The 18,566-nt window shown below is 50.8% G+C and overlaps 1 protein-coding gene across 2 annotated transcripts in view; it reads left to right on the top strand.

Moving 5' to 3' along the window:
- The window catches only part of CA5A (carbonic anhydrase 5A), a 30,760-nt gene extending 18,412 nt beyond the window's left edge, over positions 1-12,348 (top strand). Inside the window, exons 3-7 of one of the 2 annotated variants that reach the window (XM_036346813.1) lie at positions 1,410-1,528; positions 3,618-3,713; positions 3,867-3,929; positions 9,518-9,673; positions 12,091-12,348. In XM_036346813.1, the coding sequence (XP_036202706.1) occupies positions 1,410-1,528; positions 3,618-3,713; positions 3,867-3,929; positions 9,518-9,673; positions 12,091-12,234 (578 nt within the window). In that variant the 3' untranslated portion in view covers positions 12,235-12,348. The remainder of the gene's footprint in view (positions 1-1,409; positions 1,529-3,617; positions 3,714-3,866; positions 3,930-9,517; positions 9,674-12,090) is intronic. The other variant, XM_036346814.1, reaches the window with a different exon arrangement.
- The last annotated feature ends 6,218 nt before the right edge of the window (positions 12,349-18,566 follow it).

Raw genomic sequence — 18,566 nt, forward strand, 5'->3', positions numbered from 1 at the left:
TTGTTTTTCTTTATCTCACCCAAGGATATGTTTTATTGATTTGAGGGAGAAAAGAGGGGAGGGGAGAGAGAGAGAAAGAGATCAGTTGCCTCCTGGAAACACCCTGGCTGGAGATCTAATTCACAACCTAGGTATGCACCCTGACTGGGAATTGAACCCACAACCTTTTGATGAACAGGAAGATACTCCAGGCAACTGAGCCACCTGCCCAGGAGAAAATGTTCTTATATACTTGGTAGAGAAAGAGATATTTCTGCCTGTTTTTGAAAGTAGGGATGTAATTCGTGTGTGTGTGTGTGTGTGTGTGTGTGTGTGTGTGTGTGTGTTAAGGAGAATAGAAGATTACCTCATGAACCATAGAACTTTATGGTTGGACGAGACCTAATGACCTTGACCAACACCCTCATTTGGAGTCAAGAAAGATGGCGGGAAGCTTTACAACTCGATTGGGAGCAGAATCATGAGCTGAACCTGTTTCTTGTTTATAGTTCAGTGTTTCCTGCTACAAATACTTTTTATGGTAAAGACCAAACAGAAAACGCCACTAGCCAGTAGTATTTGACATGTAGAGGGGTTGATGCAAGCAAGGCCCCTGGAATTCACCCCACCGCTCTGCCATGACTTCCAGACTTGTCCCAGCCACCCCAGTAGCACAAGCTCACGTCAACCAAAAGTGAGATGCCCAACAGTTACCATAGCATTTGTTCATGGAAATCTATTAGCAAAGTGCAGCGAGGGGCAGGCCAAGCCATGTACATCGGAGCCACCCAGGAGACAGTTAAAATGCACTGTTCCTGCCCGGGCCCTGAGCCCCTGGATGGCTCTCCTGCAGTTGGGAGCCAGACTCCTCCTTGGCGGATGCTCAGGTCTGAGCCCGAGTACACCAGGCTAACAGCTCTTGGGGAGGCTCCGCCAGGTATTTAGAGTGACTTATGAAGGAGTGTTCCTATAAAACCTGGTCGTACAGCGGGACTAGGCTGAGCTAGAGCTGCATCAAGACCAGAGTTAGTGGAAAAGGTAGCATGTTGTAGCTCAGAATTTGTTTAAAATCTTGCTCTTAACATATTAGTTTATAAAATTATTTGTTGACAGGATTTAAGCCTTTTTTTCATTCAAGAGGCATATATTTTTTTCTTAGTTAAGGAAGCCTGGACATCTTATAGGACAGGCATACATCTCAAATGGTTATTCTTTGCTTCATTGCTGCGGGGAGGGATTGGGGCCCTACCGCCACCTGGTGGCAGCACTGGAATCTGCATCACTACTGTGAGCATGATGTGGGCCCGGAAACTGGGACATGGGGCCCACCTTCCAGTTTGTCATTTCAGCAAGACAGCGGTCGACAGTGAAATCATGCGGCTTCGATCCAAAGAACAGACAAACTAACACACACGGGTTTCATTTTTCAGGAATTAGCGGTGGCCCCTTGGAAAACCACTACCGCCTGAAGCAGTTCCACTTCCACTGGGGAGCAGTGAACGAGTGGGGCTCCGAGCACACGGTGGAGGACCGCGTGTACCCGGCAGAGGTGTGTAGATGTCCGAGCGGCCCACATGCGGACGCCGTCTACGTGCCGGGCCCCTTGTAGGGTGGCCATCCATCCCAGTGGCCCAGAAACGGAGGGTGTCCTGGGGTGTGGGACTCTCCGTGCCCCAACCAGAACAGTCGGCCACCCCACCCGTTCAATCACACAACCATCCTGAAGGGGGGGTGTTTTTAGCACCTTCATTTAACAGAAGAAGACGCGGAAGTTCTAAGAGGTTGGGTAGCTTGCCAGAACCAGGCAGCTGGGATTCAGGAACAATCTGTGCTCTAAGCCACTCCCTCAGCCCCGCGCTTGCTGGTGGTCCACTTCCCACTCGCACCTTCCTGTCCTTCAGGGTGTGAGGCCACCTATGGAGAATCTGAAAATCTTTACAATACAGATCATCCTAAAAAAAGTGACCTCTGAAACATTAAAATAAAACGGGAGTCAGGGAAAAAATGAGCAGAGATTAATGCTAGGAACTGGGTTTTGTAGTTACGGTGGGGTGATAAGTGGTAATGTATAGATTTCCCCCAATATTTTATTATGAAATTTTTCCAACAAACCAAAAAATTGAAAGAACTGTACACCGAGAACCCGTGAGTCTGCCACTAAGATTCTAAGATTAATGTTTTGCCGTGTTCACTTTATCAGACGTCTGTCCACCCACCCATCCCTTTACCCACCCACCAACCACCTGCCTTTCGGATGCATTTCAAGTTACGAGCTGTTTTTGTTTCAACTTTCTGTTGCCATTGTTGTGGGAGTAATACTATAGTTAAAATCGAACTAGAGTCCAGCCAGCCCCAAAAATAAAAATGACCAGCAACCACACACCCAGGCGTGATCTCTGGGGACAGTTTATAAAGAGGCAATTATATCTATTGATATAATTACACACATGTTTACAAACGTGACAAAAATGAAAGAGCAGCGGCTTGCAACATGCTCCCTTTGTATCCGCACCACGGTTTTAATGTTTACAGATATTTTAACAGAGGAGCTTGTTGTAATTTATTAGCATAGAGGCGAGATCAGCGATGGGACCCATGCATGCTGTAAAGTGCCGTTTCCGGTGGGATGTGGAGGGCAAAGCCAGCTCCAAAGGCGGCGTCTGTGAAGGCAGGAGGCTGCAGTCAGGGCTGTGGGACAGCTGTCTCTGTTTCTGGCAGATTGCAATAGGACAGCAGGTGGGGGGTTCCAGGTAAGCTACAGAGAAGCAGGGGAGGCCTCGCCACCCCCATTGTCCCCGGTGCACATGGCTGGGAACACTGGGACTTGGGAGTGAGGTGCCACCGGGAGCACACGTGGGCCCCGGCAGAGGATCAGGGCCCTGGAATCCAGCAGCGCCTGGGGAGGGCTTGCTGCCTCGGGGTTCGGGTCTCCATTCAGAAAGACCTCACCACAGCTCATTCCTGTAGAAGGAAATCTGTAAGGACACCCAGGCCCCATCCACGTTCTGAGCCAGACCGGCGTGGGCAGCACCATGCGCTCTCATCACAGAGAACCCCGAGCCAGTCCAGGGGTGCTGGCTCTGCCTCCTGCTGGCCAGTGACCCAGGACAGCCTGCTTCCCAAGCCGGGCCCCTGCCCCTGATTTAAACCCTTGTCATCTGGCCAGTCCTGATTCCAGAAGGAAGGGTATGAAATAAGGACACAGGAAGTTCAAGCGAGGGCGACACATGGAGAGAAAAATGCAATATTGGGGGCATTAAAATTATTTGTTGTTTATGTGAAATTCAAAGTTTGGGGGTCCTGCATTTGATCTGGCAAACACTTTCAAGGATATCTGAAAAAAATATGAAAAATAGCAAATAACCCACTCTCTCCAACCCCCATTCCTATTTTATAAAGTTAAAACGGGCCTCTTTCTCTCCCACCAAAAACGCGAAGGCCCTTACGGTCTGTGATTCTATCAGCCACATGGGGCTCCGAGCATGCTGGTGGCGCCCACGTTCCTTACCCCGGCTGCTCAGGCTGAATTCATTAAAACCATTGAATGGACACGTAGGTCTGCCACACAGCAGGGGGGCAACGGTTTCATTTCTTGCTGCAGCGTGATGGGTACAAGGTCTCTTCCTCCTGTGTTTCAGCTGCATTTAGTTCACTGGAATGCTGTGAAATACCCAAACTACAAAGAAGCTGTAATGGGGGAGAACGGCTTGGCTGTGATAGGCGTGTTTTTAAAGGTAACCTCTCGCTGGGCTGGGGCGCCGCCCTCCTGGTGAAGAAGTGGTGTGCAGCCACGGGGCTGCTTTTTGAACAGTCCCGGTAGGATGAGGCGCGCTTGCCGCCCTGCCCGCTGCCTTTTCGAATGAACATGTTGTGTCTGTGCCGCGCAGCTGGGGTCCCACCACGAGGCGCTGCAGACGCTGGTGGACGTGTTGCCGGAAATAAAGCATAAGGTAAGCTGCACATATTAGAGTCAGCGTCCCCGGAGAAGCACGGCCGGGCAGAGCACGGGCTCGTTGGCAAGGGGAAGACGGCCAGCTGGTGCGCGCGCCGAGGGGGCCTGAGTCCCATCCTGAAACGGAGCTCGCTGGGGCTGACTCCAGGTGTGTCGCGCGCTGGCCCACGCTCTGCTGTCACTGTGTCACTGCTGTTCCGGGGCCCCTGTCTTCTCAGTATAAATGGGGTGTGGGACTCGATTTGAGTTTCCCCCAAAATCCAGTCATTCAGGCAGCATCTTGAAGATTTTCGCCATGTCGCCCTGCACTGGCCCTGTCCTGAGCAGTGACATCCATTAACGCTAACGTCTGTTTTAAAGCTGATGGAAATAAATACCTAACGATTAACCTTTAAGAGTGCCTACCCAAGTGCCACCTGGCACTCTCCTGGGGGGACACAGGACCACCCATCCCTGAGAGCACGGAGACCATGGGAAGAGGGAAACCCACAACCCACCACGCGTGGGAGGCAGAGCGCATCTTGGCTCAGCTCCCCTTGGACACCTTGTCGCATTAAGCACAACAATGTCGCTTTTCTCCAACATCGGCTAAGAGAGGACTTTGATGGAGAAGTGGACATTCCAAAGAAATGCAGTTTATTTGTTCGGGAGCAAACAAAAGCATTCTGAGAGGGAAGGAGTCGCTGTGGTCCTTGAACGTGGTCCTTGGACGGATGGGGCTCCCACCTGTCTTAACAATGGTGAGCACGGCCCACAGGAAGGCTGGGGTCAGCCCTTCCTTGGCTGGCTCACGGGGGCCCTTTGATCTGTGTGGTGCCTTCCCCTTGATGTGGGCCTCTGCGTGGGCCTCGTGGGGCCGAGCCCAGATCGCCCTCCCCACCCCCCGCCACCATGGCTGCCAGCTCAGGAACTCCACAAGGACAAGGTGCTCGGAGCGTCCTCTTCCTCGCTGGTCTCCGGCCAGAGTAAACCTGGGATGTTTTCCCCACCAGCATCCACCGCCTACATGGGGCGGCCTCCGCCTCCCGGTGGGAAAGAAAGGAGCTGGCTGTGAGGTCCTGTTTGCTCAGGGGGTGTTTCCCTCTGGAGAGTTCCCCCCCACCCCACCCCCACACACACACACTCACATGAGCTAACTCAGGGTCTCCTGGGCCAGCCCCCAGGGAGGAATGGTGTCTGACGTGAGGTGACAGGAGGCGCTGCTGGGCTCAGTCTGGTCCTGAGGATCACCTCTGGGCCTCAGTTTCCTCACCTGAAGCATAAGAGAATCTTAGAGGTGAAAGGCCCAGCCCTGGTGAGCGGGAGCCGTGCTCCACGGGACGGGAGGTGTCGTCCGTCGGTCATTTGCCACAGTCTGCACTCTGTCCTGGTTCTGGCCGATTTTTTAAAATTTTGCAGTGTTACGAGTCATCTCTCTGGTGTACATTCTATCGGTCTTGACACATTAGTGGAGTCACCCATCCGGGCCCACACAAAACCGTGCCCCGCCTGGTATGTCCCATCCTGTGGCCCTCGCACAGTCGTGCCCCTGCCCCCAAGCCTGGGCGACCACTGATCTGTTCCAAACCCTATGGTTTTGCCTTTTCTCCCATTTTATTCTCCCACGTTGTCCCGAATGGAGCTTCCTTTGTCCACTACCTTCCCTCCTTCCCAAGTGGGATGTGCATGTTAGAAAAGAGAACGGGAAGACTTTCGAGTGGGCGCCCACCACCAGGAGCCGGTTTGTCCGTATTCATGCTGCACGCTGGTGCAAACCCGCATGTTGTCCCCGGGTAATCCTCTAGCCAGCGGGGCTTGACAGACACAGAGAGAAGGGGCCTTAGCTCGTTTTAAGGGCTCCGAGGGGGAACAGCTTTCTGAACCCTGATGTGCTTGAGGGACAGGACACAGAGCTCCGAGGACATCACTAGAAATACAAAATTGTAATTGGCAAGTACCTGGCAGTGGGTGGTAGCAGCCCACCAGCTGCTCCTCCGTGTGACCCGCTGCCTCACACCCACCCTGCAGCCCCGAGGGGGTTAGGACAGACCTCCCAGCATCTGGGTCCGGCCACTGTCTAAGTGTGTGGTTCTGGGAGAGTCATTTATATCGGTTTACTTTCCTCATCAATAACATAAACATACCCCGTAAAGGGTGATTCTGAAAATTCACGGTAATGGTCTCAGAAGGTGCCTGGCAGCGTTTGGGGCTGGACAAGGGGAGCAGGAGGGGATGTATCTGTCACCACAAACCCACTGGTACGTTTTGCTTTTTGTCCCACGACCTCTGTGACCTGTTTTCTTCACGAGTGACGCAGACTGAACAATGGAATGCCATTCGGCATGAAAAGGAGAGAAGCACCAACCAGCACATAGCAGCCGGGAGGGGCCTTGACGGTATTGAGCTGAGAGAAGCCGGACACACAAGTCCGCATGTTGTGTGATTCCATCTGTAGGAAATGTCCATGTAGGCAAGTGCACGTGGACTGAAAGCAGATGGGGCCTGTGGCAGGGGCGGCAGGGTGGAGCGGTGAGGGAGGGGACAGCCACAGGGTTTACTGGGGTTCTTTCTTTTGAGGTGAAAATGTTCTAACTTGACTGTGATGGTGGTTGCACATCTCTGTCTGTGAATACGCTAAAAGCCGTGGATCTGGGCACTTTACAGCAGTGAGTTCTACGCTATGTGAATTACAGTTCGGTCATGCTGTCCTGAAGACATTCCTAGATAATTAATCACACAGTGGAACAACACCTGCTCACGCAAGGCGCCTCATAATTGCCCATTGGTGTGAACCAATTTTCTTTTTTTTTTAATCCTCACCCACGGATATTTTTCCATTGATATTTAGAGAGGGTGGAAGGGAGAGGGAGAGACAGATGGAGAAACATCAATGTGAGAGAGACACATCAATTGGTTGCCTCCCGCACACGCACTGACCAGGGATGCTGGTGGTGGAGCCTGCAACCGAGGTATGTGCCCTTGACTGGAATCGACTCTGGGATTATTCAGTCCGCAAGCCAATGCTCTATCCGCTGAGCCAAACCTGCTAGGGCTCCATTGATTTTTGAGAGGGAAAGACAGAGAGAAATATCGATATGAGAGAAACACATCAATTGGTTGCCTCCTGCACAGCTCTAACCAAGACCCAGGCTGGGGAGGAGCCTGAAACTGAGGTACATGCCCTTGACTGGAATCGACCCTTTGGTCTGCAGGCCGATGCTCTATCCACTGAGTCAAACTGGCCAGGGCCCAATTTCCTTCTTGTGGGCCAGCATCTCTCCACTTCTGATGAATGAATGAATGCCAGCAATCAGGCTACGAGCCAGGTCGTCCGGGCCCTGCGCCTGTGCCTTTGAAGGCTGGGTGGAAGGATTCGATGTGCAGAATCCTTCTTCTTTGGGAATGAGAGGGTGTCTGCTTCGTGCTTAAATCCTCCCTAGTGCCCAGCCCGGGGTTGAGGCCGGATGTGTTACGTTGCGTGTGGGCCTGTCCCTACCTCTCAGTTTCACTCGATTTATAGAGGGTGGAGCCCACCATCCTGGGCCGTCAACCTGAGGGACCCGAGGGATCATTTCCTCTCCGAGCAAAAGCCTGTCGGATGCCTCTGCCTTACAAGGAGGCAGACACTGGCAGAGGCCCTCCTTCCTCTTTCCACCCCAGGCGCCGTGCCGAGCAGCGTCCAGGTAGCGCCCCTTCTCCTGCCTCTGCTGGTAGATTTTCTCAGTGGCCTCAGCCGGACAGAAGCAGGGGTGTCCCCCTCTGTAGGACCCCCACCCTGTCTCTTTTTACTGCCTTTGTGTGTCATTTACTCATTCCAGCCACATGGCCACTTTGCTGTTCCTCTAGCCCAGTGGTTCTCAGCCTTGGCTGCACATTAGAATCACCTGGGAATCTTTTTAAAATCCTGATTTCTGGGCCTCATCCTCCGGAAATTCTGTTTCTTTGTTACTAATGTTGTGGCCCCACCCCATAACAAAGAAACAGAATTTCCGGAGGATGAGGCTCAGAAATCAGGATTTTAAAAAGATTCCCAGGTGATTCTAATGTGCAGCCAAGGTTGAGAACCACTGCTCTAGCCCATCAGGCTGCACCCTACCTCAGGGCCTTGGCACTGCCTGTGTCCACCCCCGGAACCTGCATGTCTTTGCTCAAATGTCACCTTCCCAGTGACCATCCTTCTTACCCACCCCCCTCCCACCCCCCACTCCCTACTTTATTTTCCTCCATCACTGTGCAAATACTAGAAATCTACTTATTATTTGGGATACTGCCTGCTTTCCTCTGGTAAAGGGAGAGCTCCATGAAGGTGGGTGGTTTTGTACCCCAGAGCCTAAGATAGCATTGGGTTTACCGTGAGTGCTGAATGCAAAGCTGTGAGTGAGTGAGTGAATGAATGGATCAACCATGACATCCCATCGGTGTCCGCTGGAACACAGGTTTCTCCTTACCCTTTTATAAAGCACAGAAAACGAGCAAACTGTGAGTTCTGAACACTGGGCTCCCAAGCAGGACATGCTGATGGGAGGCCCTTGTGGGAGCAACGCAGAAATCCGGGGACACAGTGGTCGAGAACAGCTGTCCACGTCCACCAATCCCGCCTGTTCCCCGTGAGAAGGACAATTCTGGCATATGCTCCACGCAGGGCACCCTCCTGAGTGTATGTCCTCACCGCGGCCCTGACACCCAGGGGCAGCTGCTTTAGAGAGAAGTTCAGCTGTCTTGAGGGGCAGCCACTGTGGAAACTGTGACAGTGCCTCAAAAAACTAAACTTAGAATTCCCATCGGGTCTGGCATTTCCATTTCTGGGTAATATGCAACATAATTGAAAGCCCGGTCTTAAAGGGATAGTGGTATGTTCATGTTCACGGCAACCTTACTCACAATAGCCAAGGAGTGGAAGCTCTCCAAGTGTCCACTGTCGAATGAATGGATAAACGCGGTGTGGTGTACTAGTCGGTCTTAAAAAGGGGGGAAATCCTGGCACATGCTACAACATGCATGTACCTTGAGGACGTTTTGCTGAGTGAGATAAGCCAGTAACAAAAGGACAAATAGTGCGTGATTATTCCTCTCATACAAGGTCCCTAGAGGAGTCAGATTCCTAGGGACAGAACGTGGGATGGTGGGTGCCAGGGACTGGGGGAGGGGAACGGGAGTTAGTGTTTAATGGGGAAGGAGCTCCAGTTTGGGAAGATGAGAAAGTCCAGGAGATGGATGGGGGTGATGGTTGCACAACAGTGTGGATGTACTTACTGCCACAGGACTTAAAAATGGTGAAAATGGTAAATTTTATGTTATGCATGTTATTTTACCACATTTTTTAAAGTATAATATTTTCATAGCCTGGACATGGGAAAATAGATAACTTTAAAAGAAAATATATAAGCATTTGGTGAGGATTCATGCTCTGCAACAAGGGTCATATTTTCTTGTTACTGCTTCCAAATGTGACAACCCTGGCCTCACAGCCTTTATCTCGGGGAACACACTTCCCTCCTAGCCTTGCGAAGCCACATCTCTGAGAGAAAGATAGAGCCGCTGCCTTCCTCCCTGAGCCTCTGCCCCTCCCATCTCCGCCTGATGCAGCCTGTGGCCTCTGTCTCTCAGGATGCACGGGTGGCCCTGGGCCCCTTTGAGCCCTCCTGCCTGCTGCCCACCTGCCGGGATTACTGGACCTACCCGGGCTCCCTCACCACTCCCCCACTGACCGAGTCTGTCACCTGGATCATCCAGAAGAAGCCCATTGAAGTGGCCGCGAACCAGGTGAGCTGCGCCTGCAGCTGCTGTAGTGGGACTGTGTTGAAGAAATTGTGTGGCAGTGTCACTAAGATACTGTAAGTGAGCACCGTGGAGTTTTACCTTTTGGTGCGTTTTGGATGTTCCTGCACCAGAAGGAAGTTCCAATTGAAGCACAAGCTTGTTGAGACTGAACAGAGGTTCCTGAAATCACAATTCTTTGACCTTGAGATATTAGTGTGTGAGGGAGACAGAGACAGAGATGGAGTGGGGGGAGGAAAGGGTAGAGGAAGAGAACATTTTAGTTTGTTCCACTGTTTGGATGATAGAACAGTAAGCTACAGAACTATATATGCTGAGATAAAATTCCAGAAGGATTGTATTAGTCAGCTATTGCTACAATAATGCTGTGTAACAAACCTCCCCAAAACTCAGTGGCTTATAACAAACATTTGTTTTGTTTTCTGCTTGTGGGTTTATTGATTGTCTTGGGAGGCTCTATTTTCTTTTCTTTTTAAATATATTTTTATTGATTTCAGAGAAGAAGGGAGAGGGAGAGAGAGAGAGAAACATCAATGATGAGAGAGAATCACTGGTCAGCTAGGGAGGCTCTATTTTAGGTTGTAGATGTCTGGGCTTCACCGAAGGTGGTCAGTGTTTGGGTTGGACCCAGTGTCTCTCATGCTCCTTGGACCAGTGACTACCAAGGGCTGGTTCTCATGGTAAATGACAAAAATGCAAAAGGCAAGCCAAACGACACATGCACACTTAAGGCTTCTGCTGGCATCACACCCATTCCCATCCTGTTGGCCAAAGCAAGCCACAATGGCAAGGCCAAAGTCAGTGGGGCAGAGAGGAAGGGAGTGAATATTTACTGAACAATAACCCTAGTTTATCACATAGATACACACCAAAAAGTTACTATTCATTATCCCAGGGTCATAGATCTGCAGTGGTTTTTATTTTCTTCCTTTTCCTTATCTAAATATTCTATGGTTCTAAAATAAGTAGATATTACATATATATTTTTTAAGTTGCAGTATCTTTTTCTTTGGAAATCTAGAATCAGGAGAAAGTCCATCTGTTGAGGGCAGTTTAGATTTAGGGATGATAACTACACAGCAAGCACGCTGTCACTGTCCCACCCCTGCCTCAGGCAGAGGCCTCTGATCAATCTCAGGAGTATTTATCAGCTCTGGTTCAACTGTCCTTTTCTGAGGGCTCTAGATGCGCTCTCAGAGGTACTTCCAGCCTCACGGGTCTGAAAATATTCTCTTATTTAAAAGTCTCGGAACGGTGCCCTTTGCCTTGCGAGTCTGAACTTTGAGATGCAGGCTGCAGATCACCCATCCTACCCCCAAACCAGAACTATTGCAGACATCAGGACGGCCTTGGTGGAAGTATGACCCCTGTCACTAAGACCCCTCTGTCACTCAACAAACATGTAATAAGCACCCATTCTGGGTCAGGTTTGTAGCAGGAGAGAATGTGAGAGGGGTAGGAAAGGAGAGGGTGGTGCAAAAACAATGATATCAGTCTCTGCAAACTGCTGTCTGCAGGGAAATGAAAACAGGGTTGGGTGTTATTCAAAAATACAGATCAGAAGCCCCTTACCCTGACCAGTGGAAGTGGGAGGTGTGTGTGCACCCCCGGGGCACTGGGAAGGAGATGGCCAAGTGGAGGAGATGAGAGAGGCTGCATTTCTGAGAAAGTAAAAAAAAAACCCTGCAGTGAGCTTGAATGTCTGGGAGACTGTGTGCACCACGCCCCACAGAACTCCGCAGGGCGCTTCATCAACCACACAGATCTGTCTTGCTCAGTAAGCGGTCACTGTATAGATAAAATGTCACTTCTGTATTAAGTAAACATGTGAGTTCTTTTCACAGAGCTCATAAGTATATTATGAGAACAAATGAGATGATACATAAAAAATAATCCTTTAGTTCCTTGAGTGAAAAGTAAATCAAAGGAGTGTATGCAGTAGATCTCTATTGCTGTGTAACAAATAGCTCCAAAACTTAGTGATTTTTTTTAAAAAAATCGTTTATTATCTCTCAGAGTTACTGTGGGCCAGAATTTGGGGTGGTTCTGCCCGGGATCTCTGATGGAGCTGCAGTCAGGTGTCAGCTGGGGCTGCAGTTTTCCGAAAGCTTGCCTGGGGCTGGAGGCTTCATGCCCAAAGTGGCCCACACGAGTAGCCTGCGAGAATGCACGCCACGTGGACCTCGCCATGGGCCGTGTCAGTGTCCTCACAACATGGCAGCTGGCGTCCCAGAGACCCCGGTGGAAGCTGCAATGCCTATGCTGACATCGCTCAGGAGTCCCCTCTGCCATGTAGTATTGGCCACACAGGCCATCCCTGATTCACGGCGGGAGGGACTACACAGACCCTGGCAGCTGTTCACTGTCCCTGCACCCAGGTGACTGGTGGCTCTCTGTTCCAGCTGGCCGCGTTTCGCACGCTCCTGTTCACGGCACTTGGTGAAGAAGAGAAGACGATGGTGAACAACTACCGCCCACTTCAACCCCTGATGAACCGGAAGCTCCGTGCATCCTTCCAGGCTACTGAAGGGGGCACCGGATCCTAAATTCATTACATCCAAGTCAGTGGGCTGAACTGACTTTAGAAAGAGGAAATATTGTTTCCCAAGTCTCATGGTCTGATCATATGCAACCCCTGACATTAAAAAGAAAGACAGAGATCATTGTTTTAGTCAATGTACTTTTCAGCTGCAATGAAAATCACTTCAAAGAAAGGGAATGGATACCCGGGACCCGGAGGATCTCATGGGACTCGCAGCAGGTCCCGGCAGCCTCACGGGGCCGAGCAAGCCCCCGACTGACGTCATCCGCCCAGCCCTCTCTCGGCTCCATGCTGCCCTCTCCCCAGGTGGTGTCCTCTGTTTCTCCACACTCATGGCCACCCCGTAGTTCCCAGGCAACAGAGTCTCGATGTATCAGTGTCCCGGGGCTCCTATAACGACCCCAAACGGAGGGGTGAAACCTCAGAAATACATTTTCCCACAGTTCTGAGACTGCAAGTCCGAGGTCAAGGTGCCGACACTGCCAGGGTCTGGTGAGACCTCTCTCCGTGGCTTGCAGGAGGCACCATCTCACAGGGCCTTTCCTCTCTATCTTCCTCTTATAAAGCCACCAATCCTATCGAATTATGACCCCACCTTTATGACCTCGTTCAACCTTAATTATCTTCTAAAAGTCCCATCTCCAATACAGACATATTGGAAGTTAAGGCTTCAACATATGAATCGGGGCGAGTGACACAATTCAGCCCATAGCAACCATAAACTGTGGGCCTAACCCGACAGAAGTGTACTGTCTCACAGTTCCGCAGACTGGAAGTCCAAATTTAAGGTGCGGGCGGGGCGGTTCCTCTGGAAGCTCCAGGGGAGAACCCATTTCCTTGCCTTTTCCAGCTTCTCGAGGCGCCTGCATTCCTTGGCTTGAGGCCCCTTCCTCCATCTTCAAAGCCAAAGGTTTCTCCAAAGTGTTTGGTTGTTCAGGACATGCCACCATTCTGGGTGTAATGGTTTCTCTATGTTTTTAATTATGGTGAAATACACATGAAATTGTCATCTTAACCATTTTTAGGTGGACAGTTCAGTGGCATTAAATGCGTTCATAATGTTGTGCAGCTATCACCGCCAACCATCACCATAGCTCTGCTCGCTGTGTAAAGCTGAAACCCTGTCCCCACGATGCTGAATGCTCTAGGAAGCCATGTGACAGGAATGACGCAGTGTTTGTCCTTTCGTGACTGCTTGTTTTCTCAGCATAATGTCTACAAGTTCATCCACGTCGTAGTGTGTGTCAGGATGTCCTTACTTTTTCTTTTTAAGTCTGAATAACATCCTAATTGGTAAAAAAGTATTTTTATTTTTGGAACATTTACATCCTCTGGTAGGGATGCAGCTCTGCAAACACCTAATCAGGTTCTCTTCGAACATTACCTTACAGTCGGATAAACAGTGAGAAACAGCACAGGAAAATAAGCAAAGGCTGTTTGTCTACCACGGGGCAGGGGTACACTCCGTCTCAGTCGGGGGAGGTAAAGAATAAATGTACTCACTACAGTCCACAGATAACACCTAAAATCAGAGAGAACCTATGTTATGAGTGTGGTTTATTGTGGCAGAGATTTACATTCCCCCCCGCCCGCCCCCTCCCGCCCCCCACCAAATCACAGAACTTCTTATGGGACCAACAATTTACAGCCTGGCTTTGAGCTACTCAGTGTTCCGGCACCTACTACAGAGATGGCAGTCCTCAACTTCCTTGCGTTCGTGCTTCGCTGGAGGAGTGCAGTGCTCGCGAGCACCCGTCCTATTCCAGTGCTTTGTGCAGATGCAGCACCACGGACATTCATGTCGGTTTACAAAGGCCCTGAGTCATTTTTGCTTCACCACAAAACAAGACAGTTTGGGAGCATTGGTGGTGGGTCGAGGCACGGGTGTCAGGCTCTGGATGGGTGGATTGCTTCAATGCCAGAAACGTATGGTGTCTGGGAGGGAAGGAGATATTTTTAAGTTTGGTTTGGACCCCAAAATAGTTCTTGACTTTTGAGAAGATGTAGCCATTCTTGAGTCTCTAGTGAAGTGGGCTTTAGCCTATAAGGAGAGTTTCCTCTGGCTGTTGTAACAGGTGACCACACGGATGACCTCCCTCCCTCTTACCAGGACCCTGTGATGACATTGGACCGACCAGATACCCAGGATACTCTGTCATCTCAAAGTCACTCACGGAATCACACCTGCAAAGCCCCTCTGCCAGGTCGGGTCGCACAGGGCCCAGGGCCCAGGGTGTGAACATCTTGGGCCGTGACTCGGTGGACTGTACATGCAAGACCAGCCTGCGGCCACGTCAGCCAAGCAGCAGGCAGCAGCCCCGAGGCCAGTGTCTTCCACAGCAGGGGGAGGGGACGGGTTGGGAAAGGTGCAAGAGGCCGGGCAGAGTGGGTAGGCATTGAGTGTTCCGGAGCTGCGCTGCCCCACAGCACTTTCTGTGAGGGTGGCGTGATCCAGAGCTGCACAGTCCGGGGCACACAGGAGGCCACTGAGCACCTGAAGTGTGGTCAGTGTGATTGAGGAGCTGACGTTTAATTGTACATAATTTTAATTAGTTCAAATTTATTTATTTTTTATACATTCTTTAATTGATTTCAGAGAAGAAGGGAGAGGGAGAAAGAGATAGAAACATCAATGATGAGACAGAATCATTCATCAGCTGCTCCACACTGGGGATTGAGCCTGAAACTCAGGCGTGTGCCCTGGCCGGGGATCGAACCGTGATCTCCCAGTTCATAGGTCGACGCTCAACCACTGAGCCACGCCGGCCGGGCATAATTAGTTCAGATTTAAATACACAGCTCTCTTTCTAAGCCTGGGCATTTGTTACATGGGTTTGTATGTATGTAAAGCACCACAGGGGTGAACACTCAATATTCATGCACTTTTCACACTTCACAGGGTGTATATTACACCTCAATTGAAAGAAGTATTTTGCTTACCCACTTGAGAGCTCGGGTTTCTGACTTCTGCGGACAGGATACCAGGCCATCTGGGATGTTGGCTCAAGCGCTTCTGGGAGTAAAGCAGGCAGGACACTGTAAGCACCGGGGCACACTGACAGGGGTGCCGGGGCTGAGAATCAGGGATGTCACCAGAACTGCCTGCCTTGTTCCTGAGCTACCTACGAAGCACACGATGAAACACACTGCCACCAGGGAACTGGCGTCACCAAGAGAAGTCAACTCTCTACTGAGGCAGACATAGGCAATTCACTCTCAACAAAAATGGTTTAAAATAAAACATGTTTGGCTTTAAAAGAATTGAGTTTGGCCCTGACTGGTTTGGCTCAGTGGATAGAGCATCAGCCTGCGGACTGAAGCGTCCCGGGTTCGATTCTGGTCAAGGGCATGTACCTTGGTTGCGGGCACCTCCCAGTGGGGAGTGTGCAGGAGGCAGCTGATCGATGTTTCTCTCTCATCGATGTTTCTAACTCTCTATCCCTCTCCCCTCCTCCCTGTAAAAAATCAATAAAATATATTTTTTAAAAAAAAAGGATTGAGTTAGGTGGTTATGCTGGGTGAAAGAGGATTGGCTTGAAGGAGTCAAAATTGATGTTGAAAAAAGAATGCAATCAAAACAGACACATTTTTGTTCAACTCTAAGCTGATGTCCCTGCTCACTTGCAATCGATAATTAAGTTTACCAAGCAGCAGGGTGTGCCACCACTAATAACAGTTCACAGAGCTCCGTCTGTGTTCTGCCAGACAAGGCCTGAGTGTCCCCAGGCATATCCGGCAACCCTCAATCCCACTGTGTGTCTGAACCACGCGGGCCCAGCCCTGGTCCCCAAAGCTTGTGCTGCCCTGGGTCTGAGGAATGGTTCTTACAAAGCTCCCCAAGTGACTGGATCGTGTGGCTAAGGATGAGACCACAGCATTCCCACTCAGTCGTTATAACAAGTTCGATGAAAATTCTATAAAATTGTCCTCAGGGGAAACTGAGGCTCATGTGAGGGGTTGAGACTCTTGAGTTCTCTGGATTATGGGGCCTGTGCAGCATTTTGCTTTTGCCCTCTCTGATGTGTGCAATTCAATGAAAGAAGAAATACAGCCTTAAAGCAAAAACACAAAACCTGAACTTTACAATACGAGAAATCGTATTCTACCATAACCTGGACACGGATTTCCAAACTCCATCCCAAAGCGGCACCTGCTCACCCTCCTGCGGCGTGTGAGAGCGTCCTTCTCGAGTCTGGAAGGAATTGCAGTCATTGGGGTGGGGTCTGTGAGTTGGAGGGTGCAGAGCAGCCACATGTCAGTTTTCTGGGGGGCTGTTTCCCAGGGACATTGGGAAGAGCAAAGCCCAGCTGAGCAGAGGAGCTGGGGGAGGGAGAAAGGACCACGGCCTCTTGAACTCGGTTCCACTTGCCAAACGGTCATAACATGTGCCAACAAGAATGCCAAGAACGGGCGGGGTACTTTCCCCCCATTTTTCGTGTGGCTATAGGTCTGTCCTCCGAATGCACAAACACCTTTGTCTCCTGGTGGATGTTCTCTGTTGTCAGTTGTTTTTTAAAAACTGGCCTGAACCCTGAGGCACAGATTTTCCTGGGGAGCACACCGAGCCGGACGCATTGCGATGAAACCACAAACACGCCGGGAGGAAAGACGTTGATCTCAGCCCTCAAAGCAGCAGCGATGAAACAAACAGGTGCTTCCACTGTCCCGGCAGCCGCGCGGAAGTCAGGTCCGCGCTGGACAGGATGGCTCTCGCTGGGACACCATTGTGGTTTAGAACTGTGTTGTACAATTTCTGGCCCAGCTTTTAAAGTTCAAGGCTTCCTCCCTTTGCTTTTATGTTATTTTCTCATTTTGTGAAAATACAAATGTGTGAGAGTTCCCCCCCCCCCACACACACACACACACTTGTTCTTGGGTGATTGAGTGGGAGTGGGCTGCAGGCCTGACTAAATCCCCATTGCCCCCTTGGGACAAAACCCGCTCCCCACAGCTGGTCCTGGTCAGCCTGGACATCCCCTCTCCCACCTGCTCCACAGCTGCTCCCCCTTCTGCCCTCAGCTGAAACACCCACTCCTCACAGGCCTCCCTGGAGCCCACAGACTGCACCTGGTGCACAGCTGTACCCCAGCAATGAAGGGGTATCTTGTTCTTCCTGCTGAAAGGCACCCACTGACCCCCATCTCAGTAAACGGCACCTCCATCCACCCAGCACTCAGGACAGACTAGGGCAGTGGTTCTCAACCTTGGCTGCACATGAGAATCACCTGGGAATCTTTTTAAAATCCTGATTTCTGAGCCTCATCCTCCGGAAATTCTGTTTCTTTGTTGGGGGGTGGGGGGGGGGCACAACATTAGTAACAAAGAAACAGAATTTCTGGAGGATGAGGCTCAGAAATCAGGATTTTAAAAAGATTCCCAGGTGATTCTAATGTGCAGCCAAGGTTGAGAACCACTGGCTTAGGGGAACCCCTCATGGCTCCCTGCGCCCTATTTGAGCATCCCAGGCAGCAGTGGGTCCTGTGGGCGGATGCCCTGCCCTATGGCATGCTCCAGGTTTGCTCGCTGTTCTCCATTTTCTCTGCTACTGCCACGAGACAGCCCCACCTCTAGCTGGAATTATATCGCTAGCCTTCTGCTCTTGCCACTTCTTCCCAGCATCTCCCCATCCCCACCCAATCCATTCTTCTCTTAACAGTGCAGAGATTTTGGAGGGGGGATGTCAACTTGGCTATCTGCTTCCCTGTTAAAAACTGAGGCCTTCTGTTACACTTGGAATTGAGCACAAGCTCCTCCCTTCCATGTCGACCTCTGAGCATGGGGCTTGCCTTGCTGTCCCCACAGCTATTGGCATGAGTCACCGGCTTCCTCAATCTCCTCCTCATCCTCTGTGCTGACCACAGGCCGCCCTGCCATTCTCTACCCTCACTGCTTGGATCCAGACTCATCTCTGTCCACAGTTAGCTTGTTTTCATGCTTGTTAGCTGTTCACTGCTTGTTTCTCATGCTGGGAGGTAAGCCCTCTGAGGGTGGTGCCCTCACTTCTCACATGCTCACAGCACCAAGTAAATATTCATTGGACGAAAGTGAAGGGGGCGCTCCAGCCTGTAGAGCTCGGTGCTCCTTGCCATGCCCAACCGGCAGTGTGCACTCCGCCTCAGGACCTGAGGCCATGCTGTTCTCTCTGCTGGGAATGCCCTTCCCCTTCAGGCTCTGCTTGTAAACTTTTTTCTATCATTCAGGCTCAACTCAAGTGCCTTCTCTTTTGTGATATTTTCTTTGGTGCCACCCTAGGAGAAGTCACCCTCTCCTCTGTGCTGCTGCCCATTCTACTGATGTGTGTGAAAGTGAGAGAGGGGGAGCAAGTATGGATCAGTG

This window comes from Myotis myotis, unplaced genomic scaffold (genome assembly GCF_014108235.1).
Source record: "Myotis myotis isolate mMyoMyo1 unplaced genomic scaffold, mMyoMyo1.p scaffold_m19_p_19, whole genome shotgun sequence".
Classification (NCBI taxonomy): Eukaryota; Metazoa; Chordata; class Mammalia; order Chiroptera; family Vespertilionidae; genus Myotis; species Myotis myotis.